At 44.2% G+C, this 12140-nt stretch overlaps 1 protein-coding gene across 4 annotated transcripts in view; it reads left to right on the top strand.

Annotated features, from left to right (window-relative positions):
• The window catches only part of LOC310679589 (uncharacterized protein), a 260057-nt gene that overhangs the window by 229067 nt on the left and 18850 nt on the right, over nucleotides 1–12140 (top strand). For 3 of the 4 annotated variants that reach the window (XR_014512329.1, XM_083445118.1, XM_083445116.1), the window contains one exon: nucleotides 1443–3847. The exons of the other annotated variant lie outside the window; for it this stretch is intronic. Coding sequence is in view for 2 of the 3 variants with exons in the window: in XM_083445118.1 (XP_083301244.1) it covers nucleotides 1443–1521 (79 nt within the window). In the remaining variant the exon portion in view is untranslated. Of the gene's footprint in view, nucleotides 1–1442; nucleotides 3848–12140 lie in introns of those variants that run through there. 4 annotated transcript variants of the gene reach the window in all.

Raw genomic sequence — 12140 nt, 5'->3', positions numbered from 1 at the left:
TATCGCCTAGTGGCATTCAAGGACGAGTGAAAATATATAAAAAACAAGTGCATGCAAGTTGCAGGAATATGCTGAAAACAATTCAAGCATTATTTGTGTTAGGAAGGCAAGCATTGTGGAAAGAGCTGTAGAGTTATGTATGTAAGGTAAAAGGTAAAGGTAAAGGACCCCTGGACAGTTAAGTCCAGTCAAAGGCAACTATGGGATGCAGCACTCATCTCGCTTTCAGGCCAAGGGAGCCAGTGTTTGTCCACAGACAGCTTTTCCAGGTCATGTGGTCAGCATGACTAAACTGCTTCTGGTGTAACAGGACACCATGACGAGTGTCAGAACTCATGGAATCACCATTTACCTTTCCGCCACAGCTTTACCTATTTTTTCTACTTGCACTGGTGAGCTTTTGAACTGCTAGGTTGGCAGGAGCTGGGACAAAGCAACGGGATCTCACTCCGTTATGCAGATTCAAACCACCAACCTTCTGAATGGCAAGCCCAAGAGGCTCAGTGGTTTAGACCACAGCGCCATCCACGTCCCGCATGCATGTAACCCTAGCCAGCCACCCACCCAAAGTCATGTGGCTACTCCCATTCCCTCAATGTTGGCTCATAACTTCTGAAATGGGGGCCTAAGTCTGGGAATGGAAGTTTCCTACACAATTTAGAATCCAAGCTATTACAGTTCTAAATTTTGTGGGGAGCCCCTGCAGGTAGAGTGGGCTCCCCACTTCAGAAGTTTTACCTCAACGCATTGATAGTGACAACAGCTGCCAGAGGAGCCATGCAACTTAGGGGGTGAGACTGAATGCACAACCCCACAGTTCCTTTCATCACACTTGGCCTCCTTTGGCATGAGTAATTCCTGAAGAGGTTTTTTCTCATGCCAGAATGTAGGCACACAAACTTCTTGCAAATAAACCGAAACCGAATGGCTCTATAGCTGTTGAAATGCTTTGAAAGATGAGAGGCGCAGAGCAGTTTAGATTACCAGCCGTCTACAACGTACTGTGCATAAAAATGTCAGCCTCGATGGCAAAGTTCAGCATAAAACAGTGTCAGCTAATTTAATCATTTACCATGAAAATACCAGTTATCTTAATCGTACACGGACTTCTTAAAGACTGGTGCATAGTTTTGCGTAATTGAATTGCGACTCTGAAGAATGGAGGAAATCGTGGAGTTTTAGCTTCTTAGCAAGGCAAGCAAGGACCTTCGCATTCCACTTTAGAGATTATATACACCATGTTTTCATTATGTGTGCATTATACTTCTGACAAGTCTGGGCTTATAAGGGAAAGAGGAAAGCTCTCTGCTGCTGCAGTTATCTTGGGCTGCTGTCCTGTGTGGGAAAAGGTTCTGCTTTTGTCCTTTAGATCTGGGAACACAATGGGGGGACGGTTTTTGTACGCCAAACTGAACGTTTTGTCTGTTGTGTTTCCCATCTAGATGCCTGATAAACTACTGCAACAGCAACCTACGGAGGGCCAGGATGTCTTCGTTTTCCATCCGAGCGAGAATTGTGTAGCATGGAGATCAAAGCGGCTGGGACCGTGTGTCCAGCTAGTTAGAACCCATGAACAGCTGCGATGAGCAGAGCAGAGATATGGAGAAAGAGGCCCAACCCTGACTGACTGGAGCAGCATGGAGGCCAGGACAGAGGAGCCCCCAGCAGCAAGACAAACTAAACAGATTGACTCTCAGTGACTCATTTAGCTTCAGGATTGGACAGATCTCTCCCCTGCTGGCAATTTGGCTGAGCATCAGTGGGCCAGATACCAGGATGAATAGCTTAAAATAATTAAGGGGAGGGGGGAGGGGTTGAAATCTGCAAAACTGCTCGCCGTCCAATTCTTTCCCTTGTAGTAGAAGACACAAAACAAATTACATTTAGGTTATTAAATATTAAGTCATTGGTTTTACCTCCATTTGGCCCAAAGCAGGAAACTGGAAAACGTTCAAATTCGATATCATTGTGTTGATGGGCTGTTTATCATCGAGTGACTGACTGGATTTTGGCAGTTCGGAAGGGTCTTTGACACATGAATGGAAAAGAGGCACTTCAATTCCCCCCTCAAAAAAGGGGGGGGGGGATAATTAATTCAGCAAACAATTTAGGCATGAATATGAATGTGTACAAAACCAAAAATGCTCACAGCCAAGGAGGGGTGTGTTGTTTTTTGCTCAGTGATCGGGACTTTCAACCTTGTGTTGACATTTGGGGCCCAGCCTTTGCATCCACAGAACAAGGTGGAAATTCTGACGCTCTTTCCAGGAGAAACAGGCTGAGATCCCGGAAGCAAAATAGTCAGTGCTTTGTATTTAATGTGTGAAACCAGAAGCAACAGGCTCGTTTAGTAGCAGAAAAGGTCAGTTAAAATTATAGAGACATCCTTTGGAGCAAATCCTCTGTCTTGTATTTGCATATTTATGAACTAGAGATTACGACAGCCCATTCCATTTATTAGAGCAGCGATGCTATAGTTAATAGTCTGTCAGCATTTCCATTACAAACCCCCTTTTTTTCTGAGTTTTAATATCCCAGCCACTTGAAATCATGTCAAGCAAACAAGTCACTTTTGTCGGGCCAGGTGCAATTCTTTCTTTTTTTTCCCCCTGTTTGTTTTTCTTTAATTTAAGATCAAAATAGATTTCAAGGATTTTGGTCCATTTGGACTTGAAAGATAAAACCAAACACATAAATGACTCCAAGTTTACTCTGCTACTCATACTTTCCCACTTTCTCCTTTCTGGGGCAACTGGATAAAACAACCAGTGCTATTTAAAAGTGCCACGCCAATCTTTTCCCAAAATGTCACAAATTTGGAACTATCAACCCCCACAAATCTGCCTCTATAACCGAAATCCTTGTATCACTTACTTTAGAGTAGTTGCACTACAATGCTGGGAATCTTTTGAAATTTGCAGCCTACATCACGTATAGCTTTAACAACAGATGGATTAAACTGAAGCATTAAAGACATGGACGTCAATGCGATGAGCAAAGCAATTCAAATCTACCTTTCGCCAAGTGGGGAGAGTGGGTTACTTAGGGAGAGGTGTCCCTCTGCCCAGCCTCTCACTGGCTTCCACTGACAGCACCCCTCCTTCTACCTGCCAATCATAAACACTGGCAAGACTGCTGTCAGCTGGATGCTGCCAGGACCAGCCAATGGAAGGCCCCAAAACTGGGTATCCTGGGGGCAGAGTTGTGCATTGGGCCTAGTGCAGTGATCAGCTGGAAGCCACCTAGAGTGGCTGGAGAAACCCAGCCAGATGAGTGGGGGCATAAATAATCAAATTAATAAGATGATGATAAGATAAATCTATGCCCATTCTGGTCTCTCGGCAGCCAAAAATAGCATTGGAGAGGCAGTCGGAACTATTTTCACATGAGATGTCCATACAATGAGACTATCCTCTATTTTCCAAAATCCGTTCTTGGCTATTCAACCTCTGTTCCCTGTAGTCTCTGCCATAGTCCTCCCCACCTCCAGCATTCATGTATGACAGCCTCTCACAATAACATTGCCACTATACTGTTGGTGCTGACCTTTGAAGCCTAAACGGCCTTGGCCCAGTATACCTGAAGGAGCGTCTCCATCCCCATCGTTCAGCCTGGACACTGAGGTCCAGCGCCAAGGGCCGTCTGCGAGAAATGAGGTTACAAGAAACCAGGCAGAGGGCCTTCTCAGTAGTGGCATCCGCCCTGTGGAACGCCCTCCCATCAGGTGTCAAAGAAATAAACAAGTTAATAAGTTTATTGTTGGGAGCCGGCCAGAGTGGCTGGGGAAACCCAACCAGATGGGTGAGGTATAAATAATAAACCAGACACTGGTACAGATTCAGAATGCAAAGTTTTGAATCACACCTTCTCTAAATTGGATGTGGAAGCCAAAGGGTTTTATCCAGCAATAACCCAGCAGAAGGCTCTTTGATGCAGGGGAGCCTTCCGCCCATGGCTGTGGTGACTGGAGCACACTGGCATTGGTAAGGCAGAAGTTAGGGAGGCCAACAGTTGGCAGATCCAGAGCCAATGACAGGCATGGGCAACTCATTCTAGCTTTATCCCTGTCCTCAGAGGTGGATTTAGGGCAGCGTGACAAATTTCACAAATTTGGGGAGGGTGGCCATTTTTGCCCATTCCGCTTTCTACACTGTTCCAAAGGGTTACCCAATCCTCTGGAGAAGATAATGGGGAAAACAGCAGCTGCAAGGGGAATTGGCAAAATGGCCTCCTCTCCATTCCACTGTTGGAAGAATCCAGTCTTCTCTCCATATGAAGGACATCATTGGATCCAGTGCAAAGCCTACAGTTTACCAGTTCTGATCTGGAGAGTGCACATATATTCAGTTTTCTTTCCGGATCAGGTTTAATTGATGGGCAGGAATCAAATAAACGAGCTTTGCACACATAAAGCAGGAAGGAGGGGTATGCCAGAAATCTACTCAGATATGTGTAGGGTATGCAATAATGTTTTACTTAAAATATATTAAACCTGAAGGCCAGCTTGGCAGCAGTTCACTACATACTTGATGAGCTGTACATTGTTTTGTATTTTGCGGGGGGGGGGGGTTGGAGCAAGCATGCCAGACAGAATGTTAATGTGTGCCTGAATATTAAGAAAGACTAATTATTATGCAATTAGTCACAATAGGATATGTGCAATTGAGTAATAATGTTCTGGGTGTGTCATGAAGGTAGTGTCACTGCCAGTTCTCATTTTGGTATGAATTAAAATTATGCAATGATTTACACCCTGAGCAATTGTCATAATTATCATCAGCGCGGCTTTTCATTTAAAGAAGCCTCCCCACCAAAACAGAGTGTAGTAGGAGTGTTGCTATCCGTGTAATAATTCCGTTTCTTACCTTGTCGTGTTTCACAATTAAATCTTGAAGGATTTCATAATTAAAGACAGAAATTCTACAAACAAGATGGAACTGTGCTCACAGGTTTGTGGTTTAATTTCCAAGGGCCCAGCCCAGGTATGGAACTCTCTCACATCAAACTGCCTTGACATCTCAATTTTTAACAAGTTCATTTGGAATTAAGCCTACTGAGTTTATTGGGATATACTTCCTGGTGTCAAGGGAGTGGCTAAACCCACCCCTCAGGTTCATTCCAGGGAGGGAATTTAATAAGAATTGCAACAAAGGATTCCAGCAAGACAATACTCTTTATCAACTTCACTGCAGTAAAACACAGTCCCGTAAGTGATGGGTATTGTACAGATGGCAGATTTCACACAGCCTTTTATACTCTTTTACATACAGCTTACATCATTCTAAGTACATAACTATTTCCACATTGTCCATTCCATGACATGACATCTTCACGTTTTGGTGAAGAGATAGACCAGTTGAGTTGATGTTAGCACACTGGTAACCATGTTTAGTATTAGGCCAAGAAACCAGAAGCGACGAGGGAGAAAAACTGAGGGGATGCCATTAGCTGAGTAACTACAGTAGTAACTACAGTAACCTGATTAACCTCACTAACTACAGTAAAAAGGTTTTTTGGAGGGGGGAGGAGTCTAGCAGGGGAAAAGGAGGCTCTATCTTCTCTTTAGAAAGAGACCTCTTATCAGACCTCTTATTGATTTAATTATGGATTTATTTTATTTACAGGTTTATAAGCCACACTTTCATTAAAAAAAATACAGCAAGGCAAAATACAACATGTAAGAAAAAAATATCAACCAATGTATCTATAAAAACTTCATTTACAACGTCAATAAATACTGATTGGTTAAAATCATGCTGTAAAGGCCTACCAAAAAAATAAATCAGAAAGCATCCAACAGGAGGGATGGTTTCTGTTCTAGTAGTAGGGCGGTCCAGAGGTCAGGGCCTGCCACGCTAAAGGCTTGGTCCCTAGTGAGGGCCAACCAAGCCTCAGGAACATGGGGAACCACCAGAAGTCCTCCATCTTAGAGGTGCTCATAACCCAACCAAGAAGCATCATAGTAATGAACTAATCACTATTGCACAGAGGTCTACTCCAATCAAAGTCTCAAGTGGAGAGTCAACACAGTGCCATAAAAGCGCTGGATTTATACTGGGCAGAGAGAGCGGGGTCAAAATTCCTGCTGAGCAACAAAGCTTGCTGGCTGAGCTTGACCACCTTACCTCTCAACTTAATTCAGGGCTGAGGAATCCAGATATTGTTCGACTACAACTTTCATCATCCCTCACCCACGATGCCTAGGGTTCATGGGAATTGGAGATTGAAAATATCTGGAAAGCTGCAGGTTCCCCATCTCGGACTTATCATAACCCTCAAGTTAATATGCTGACCTGAGCTTTCTGCAGGAAGCTTTGACATAGTTATAATTAGGAGCAATGCTAAAACCAGGGTAGAGACTTGGGTGAAATCCACAGCGGTGCTCCATAAGATCCTTAGGCAAGGAGCTACATGCTTGCTTTCCATTACGGAATTTGTTGCCTTTTCTTTTTAAATACCAGAATCCCAGACTGTTATGGCTAAGGTCTGGATTAATGGGCAGGTTCCGAATTGCTGTGAGCATCAAGACCTAAAGGGCATACCTGGCTGGCTGTCTTTTCATTTGCATCAGGGAAGCAGGCTGAGTCAACACTCTGGAGCTAAGAACAGGCTACCTTTTGTACCTCGCATCTCAGATGTGGCTTGGCAAGCTAATAAAGATGATGGTGATAAAAGGCTGGGGAAAATGAAGCAATTGTGCATGTGCTTTGAGGGTGTCAGGAAACATTCATGGAAGCAATGAAGATAGTAGGAGAGGAATTAGGGCCGTGGGTTAATGAGGTAAAACATCAGAAGTGATTAATAGTAAGCCCATTATAGGCAGTCCCTCTACCCTTGGAATCTGGCAGAAGCGTCTTCCCAGCCAGGTGGACTCCTTTACATCACTCACAAAAACAGGTACGCTACCTGTTTTCTCACTACACCTGCCAGACTTCAAACACTGCATCTATTTCACTGGAAGGTGGTCTTCCCCTGGTTTGGTTTCCCTGGCTCTACCCAAAATCCCGAATATTAGAAGATTAAGGAGGCCAGCATTAAATAATAAACTGAACACGTACAGATTTGTGCCATCTAAAAGGCACCGAAGAAAAGGTATATCTTTCAGTAGTAAATGGTAGCTGCCAGATTGGAAGGAAGCCATTTGTTCTGTGCAGGAAATTCCCTTTTCTCGTTCAAGCATGCCTGTGTTCCTCAGGCACATCGAAGTTAGGCAAACAATATATGGATCGGGTCCTGCATGCGCAGTGGGATATCACGGGCCGTGGCTCAGCGGTCTTGTCCACAGAAGGTCACAGGTTCAATCCCCGATTCTCTCTGTCCTGGGAGAGATCTCTGTCTGAAACCCTCAAGAATAAGGCAGTTCCCCATGTTTCTCTGCCGTGTGAGCAGTTCCTCTCGCAAGATCCCCACAGCCACCACTTGGGTGCATAGCCACTCGGTGGGTCAGGTCAAGACCAAATTGATGGCAGTGCAAGATTTTACTGCTGCGTTCACTCACTTTCAGAATTCCCCTCCTTCCTCTTTTATTTCTTTAATTCATGAGTGGTTACAGCTGTGAGCATCCCTATCCAGAACCTCAGTGGTAACAGGAGAAATGGCCCAGTGCTATGAAGCTGGACTCCCGGTGGCAAGGTCAACTCCTGTCAGTGCGCCCATACTGCCCCAACCTCACCGACACCCTGTTCCCAGCACCATACCAGTAAGCAGTAGTGGTGCCACTGCCAGGAGCTCCACAACAGCACTCTAGCCAGCCAGCTGCTCCCACTGTGTTAGCAACCTTGGGCAGGCCTTGGCTAGAAAGGAGTGGTCCATTTGCTCAAATGAGCACAGAACCTGCTGTCATACATCCAATTCTGTGTGCTAATCTGCAGCAACAAACCAACCCCTATTAACATATATCAGATGCCTTCCTTATGGTTTCTCGATACAGGGAGGTTCTTGCTGTGTGCCAAACAGGAGTGTGCCAAACACAATGACCTTCCAGAGATGTGGAGCCTTCTTTTCTCGCACCCACGAGAAGCTCTTCCCTCTATTTCTCCAGAAATCATTCCACACACCTACAGACGCCGTCAAAGCCCTTCTCTTGACCTCAGTCAATGCCTCATGGAAGCCCATTGAAGTTGATGAAAAACATCCACTCTGATTGTCTGAGCTTTGGGTCAGATCCAGCAATTTATACCAATTTAATTTCACTGATTTAAACAGACTTGCCACTGATTAAAACGGGAGTAACAAGCCACATAATTTATTCCCAGCAGCGGAAACTTGCTGCTAGCCGTGGAACCACAGAAGGCTATACTTAATGACATTGACACATAGGATCCAACTTCAGCCCCCACAATAGATTATTTGAGGGGGCTGGGGGGTCCCCAAAGTTAATGGGCATTGCCATTCAAATGGCGTGTGGGCACAGTGTCCTGTGATCAATTATGCAGAACTGGGCTTACCTGGGCCCCCCACAATATTTTATTCAAGTTGGCACTGCTGTATCGGGAAGCAATACCCCCCGATATTCTTGACCTGGTTCCAGCCAATTTGGTCATGAACCCAACATGAAATAGCGGGCAGACAGCTAGCGAGATGGAATGGGGTGAGGAAACGTGTGAAGTGAGTCATTTGCAGTGTGGTGACAGAGCAAAAGAATCCAGGGCTAGCCTATCGTTCAATGAGTGACACTCAGTGAGTCAATGCAATGGACCAATTAATCACCAATGGCGTAAGCAAAGAAAGAGCTGCAGGAGAAAGGCCAGGGAACTGGCCCTCTCCTGGGCTACCAGTTACCTTTCTACCTCCTCACTCTCTCAAGGGTATGTCTGTCTACTAAACTCTACAGTGTGTGCGCCATAGTCCTATGCAGTGCTTTTTTTTCTGGGGGTATGTAGGGGTACGCACAGGGCCGGATTTTGATTTGATGAGGCCCTAAGCTACGGACGGTAATGGGGCCCTTTATATGTCCAGCTGTCCTTTGTCAACAACAAATTGTCACTGTTCTTTGTGTTGGATATATGCTATATGGTAATTTATGGACCTAATAGGTATCTAAAGCCATTTGCACATAACAAAATGTGTATTTTATCAAAGTAATTGTTGAACTGAAATACAATTAAGAAGTATATTAATAATATAATTATTAAGCTCTAACTGTATGTAGGTTTTATATTATTTGTTTTTTATCTTATATTTTGGAAATGTACATCCAGGGTTTTTTCCCTTTAATTTTTTTTTTTGGGGGGGAGGGCCAAGAGAGTGGAGTCCTAAGCTAGAGCTTGTTTAGCTTATGCATAAATCCGGCACTGGGTATGCATACCCCTAAACAATTTGTGAATCTAACGGGAGAATAAACTAAAAAAAAATCAAAATTAGTTTCTTCTCTAGCACAGTGAATAGCACGATGAATTGTCAGTTCTGTTACCACCCCCGATGGCAGCCTCATTTTCTGTCACGGTGTTTCCTGAGTCTCAGACAGAAGCGAGCATTTAATGTGTGAAGTAGGAGTTGGAATCTAGCACGGTGATTGGCCAGTTTCATTGTTACTACCACCGACAGACACCAACAGCAAGCAGAGGAATCAGGAAGATGTTACTGCACACAACCTCATGCCAACATGGAAGTTACTGTGTGCTGTCAGCTGTGTAATATGAAGTAATGCATGTTCTTTGTACTTTTGTCCATTTACTGTATTTATTTTTCCCAATTTGAACTATAAAATGGTGATTTTCTTGAGTCAAAATGACAGTAACCCTAAACATTTTTAAGGGGGGGGGAGCACTGATCCTATGGGGAAGGAAGCTGTAAGAATGGTGAGGATTTTGATCTTCCCACCATTGTGCACAATTTGCTCTAAAATATTAGGGCCACCATGTTATACACAACTGGGACATGCAAAGTGGGTATGCTGTCATCACATCGAGTTTGCCACATACAGCACAATCCTATATATGTCTTCTCAGAAGTGAGTTCGATGTGACTTTCTTCTCAATAAGCGCATACAGAGCTGCAGGCTTACATCTCTTTTAGAAGCTGGTTTCTATTCTTTCTAGCCCATATTTATATGGGAATCTTTCTATACTGCTTTCCCCCCCTCCCACAGCCCTTGCACTTTTCACTACCTTTTGATTATTTACATTTCACAGTGGATTGACTTACCTGTAATCTGTACTCCAGGTGCTGATGTATGATTGATATGGTCAAATTTGCCTTGGCTGTGAGCTTGAAATGCTTCCTCCCATTGCTGGCTCCATTTCAACTCGATTCTGCCCCAGCTAGCAACAGATGCTGCATAAGGGCTTTGGACCTCAACCCAAATCTATACCTCTAAAAATCAAATGGAAAAACCAACATTGTAAATTGCAAAAACAAAACAAAAAAAAGAATTCTATGAATCAAATACAGATTTTTTTTCAGAGATCCAACCCACATTTTGCTCTCGTCAGTCTAGAGAACATTTTAAACTGGAACAAAAGTCAATATATCTGAAAAGCAATGCTGTCCTATAAAACTATCTGGCACGTAAGCTGATTTCAAGGTATATTTTAATTATATTTAATGCCTATTTTAATCAGGCGTGTCTTGATTGCAAGGAGTGCTCTATGCCAATAGAGTGTTTGGGATTCCACTGGGATTCCCAGTGGAAATGAAAATAATGATTCTGCACCATCTATGAATGCCCATATGCCAAGAATATCCTCCGGGGACCAGATTTGCCAGATATAGTGGTGCTTTGTGCCAGCAGAGCAACTGAAAGCAACTAAAGTGAAGCTTAGAACAGGGGCTCAGTTAAAAACGCCGACATTAGAAGTTAATCTTAGATACATCACTGTTAATGGCTGCTAAACAAAGGCCACGAATAGAGAATGAACAGAGGAGGATGTTAGCTCCGTCAGTAAATGGGATGAAATTTTAAATATATCAGCTATTAGGCGGGCAGATGGTTCTCATACTAACAATCCCTTACTTAGCAAAGCTTAGATCCCTAGAAATCTCCTATTGTGAAAGATGACGGTGACGGAAACGACTATTATTTTAAAATATCACCTGGGTCAGCCACTTTGGCATGCTGGGTTTAGAGGATGGGATGGTTCTCAGTCGGGGCAAGCTAGAATAATGAAGGGTGGCAAGGTACAATAAACCTCTACATTCATTAAGCCAAGGCCAGCTACTTATATTTTAAAGCAGCAACATTTGAACATGAGACCATGACTCATCTCCTGGTATGCCCCACGGAGGACCTTAAGGTCCATAAATAGCAACACCCTAGATGTCCTGGGTCCTAAGGAAGTTAGATTAGCCTCAACCAGAGCCAGGGCCTTCTCAACACTGGCTCCAGCCTGGTGGAACGCTCTGTCTCATGAGACCAGGGCCCTGCGCGATCTGATTTCTTTCCACAGGGCCTGTAAGACAGAGTTGTTCCACCTGGCCTTTGGCTTAGAATCACTTGATTCCCTCCACCTCTTTTTTCCTTTCTCCTCCTGTGAAGAGGCTGCATCCTAATGTTTTAATGTTGTATTTTAATCTTGTTGTTTTTTTTAATTGTATTTTAATCAACTTCCTGTTATTATTGGTTGTTAGCCGCCCTGAGCCTGGTCTTGGCTGGGGAGGGCGGGGTATAAATAAAATTTATTATTATTATTATCTAGTCCAACCAATTGCATCTCTAGTCCAGCATTGTCTTCTCACAGCAGCCAATGAGATGTCTGTACAATGACTGCTGCAGCAGCGCTCTGCCCACCTGCAATTCCCTGTTGGCTATCCAAACACACATTGGTTCACTCCAGGTTTGCCAAGTGCTGGTGACCACTCCTAAGATGCTGTCTAGGGCAGAGGGCTGTGTTTCCCCCACCATCAACAGCCTGAGGCTCACGTGTCAGGGTGCGGCCCAGGTGTGGCCATGAATCCGCTGGTTTTGCTAACTGCGGAAAGGAGGATGAGGCAGGGGAGAAAAGCAGCTCGTAAGCCATAGGATGTGGCTGGGTCACCAGTTATGCAGACCTGGGTTGCTCCCACCATGTATGTTGCTTAGCAAGCATCAACACCTTGCTAAAACTGTGTGGGAGGTGAGCAGAAGTTCCTCCACACAAAGCAGTTTATTGTGCTGTCATGCATGGACTTTTTCTGCAGGGTCAACACAGCATCATCCTCAT

The sequence above is a fragment of the Podarcis tiliguerta genome, assembly GCF_965153285.1.
Source record: "Podarcis tiliguerta genome assembly, chromosome: 6".
Lineage (NCBI taxonomy): Eukaryota > Metazoa > Chordata > Lepidosauria > Squamata > Lacertidae > Podarcis > Podarcis tiliguerta.
The sequence above is the reverse complement of the archived record's forward strand: the minus strand, read 5'-3'. Positions and strand labels throughout refer to the sequence as shown.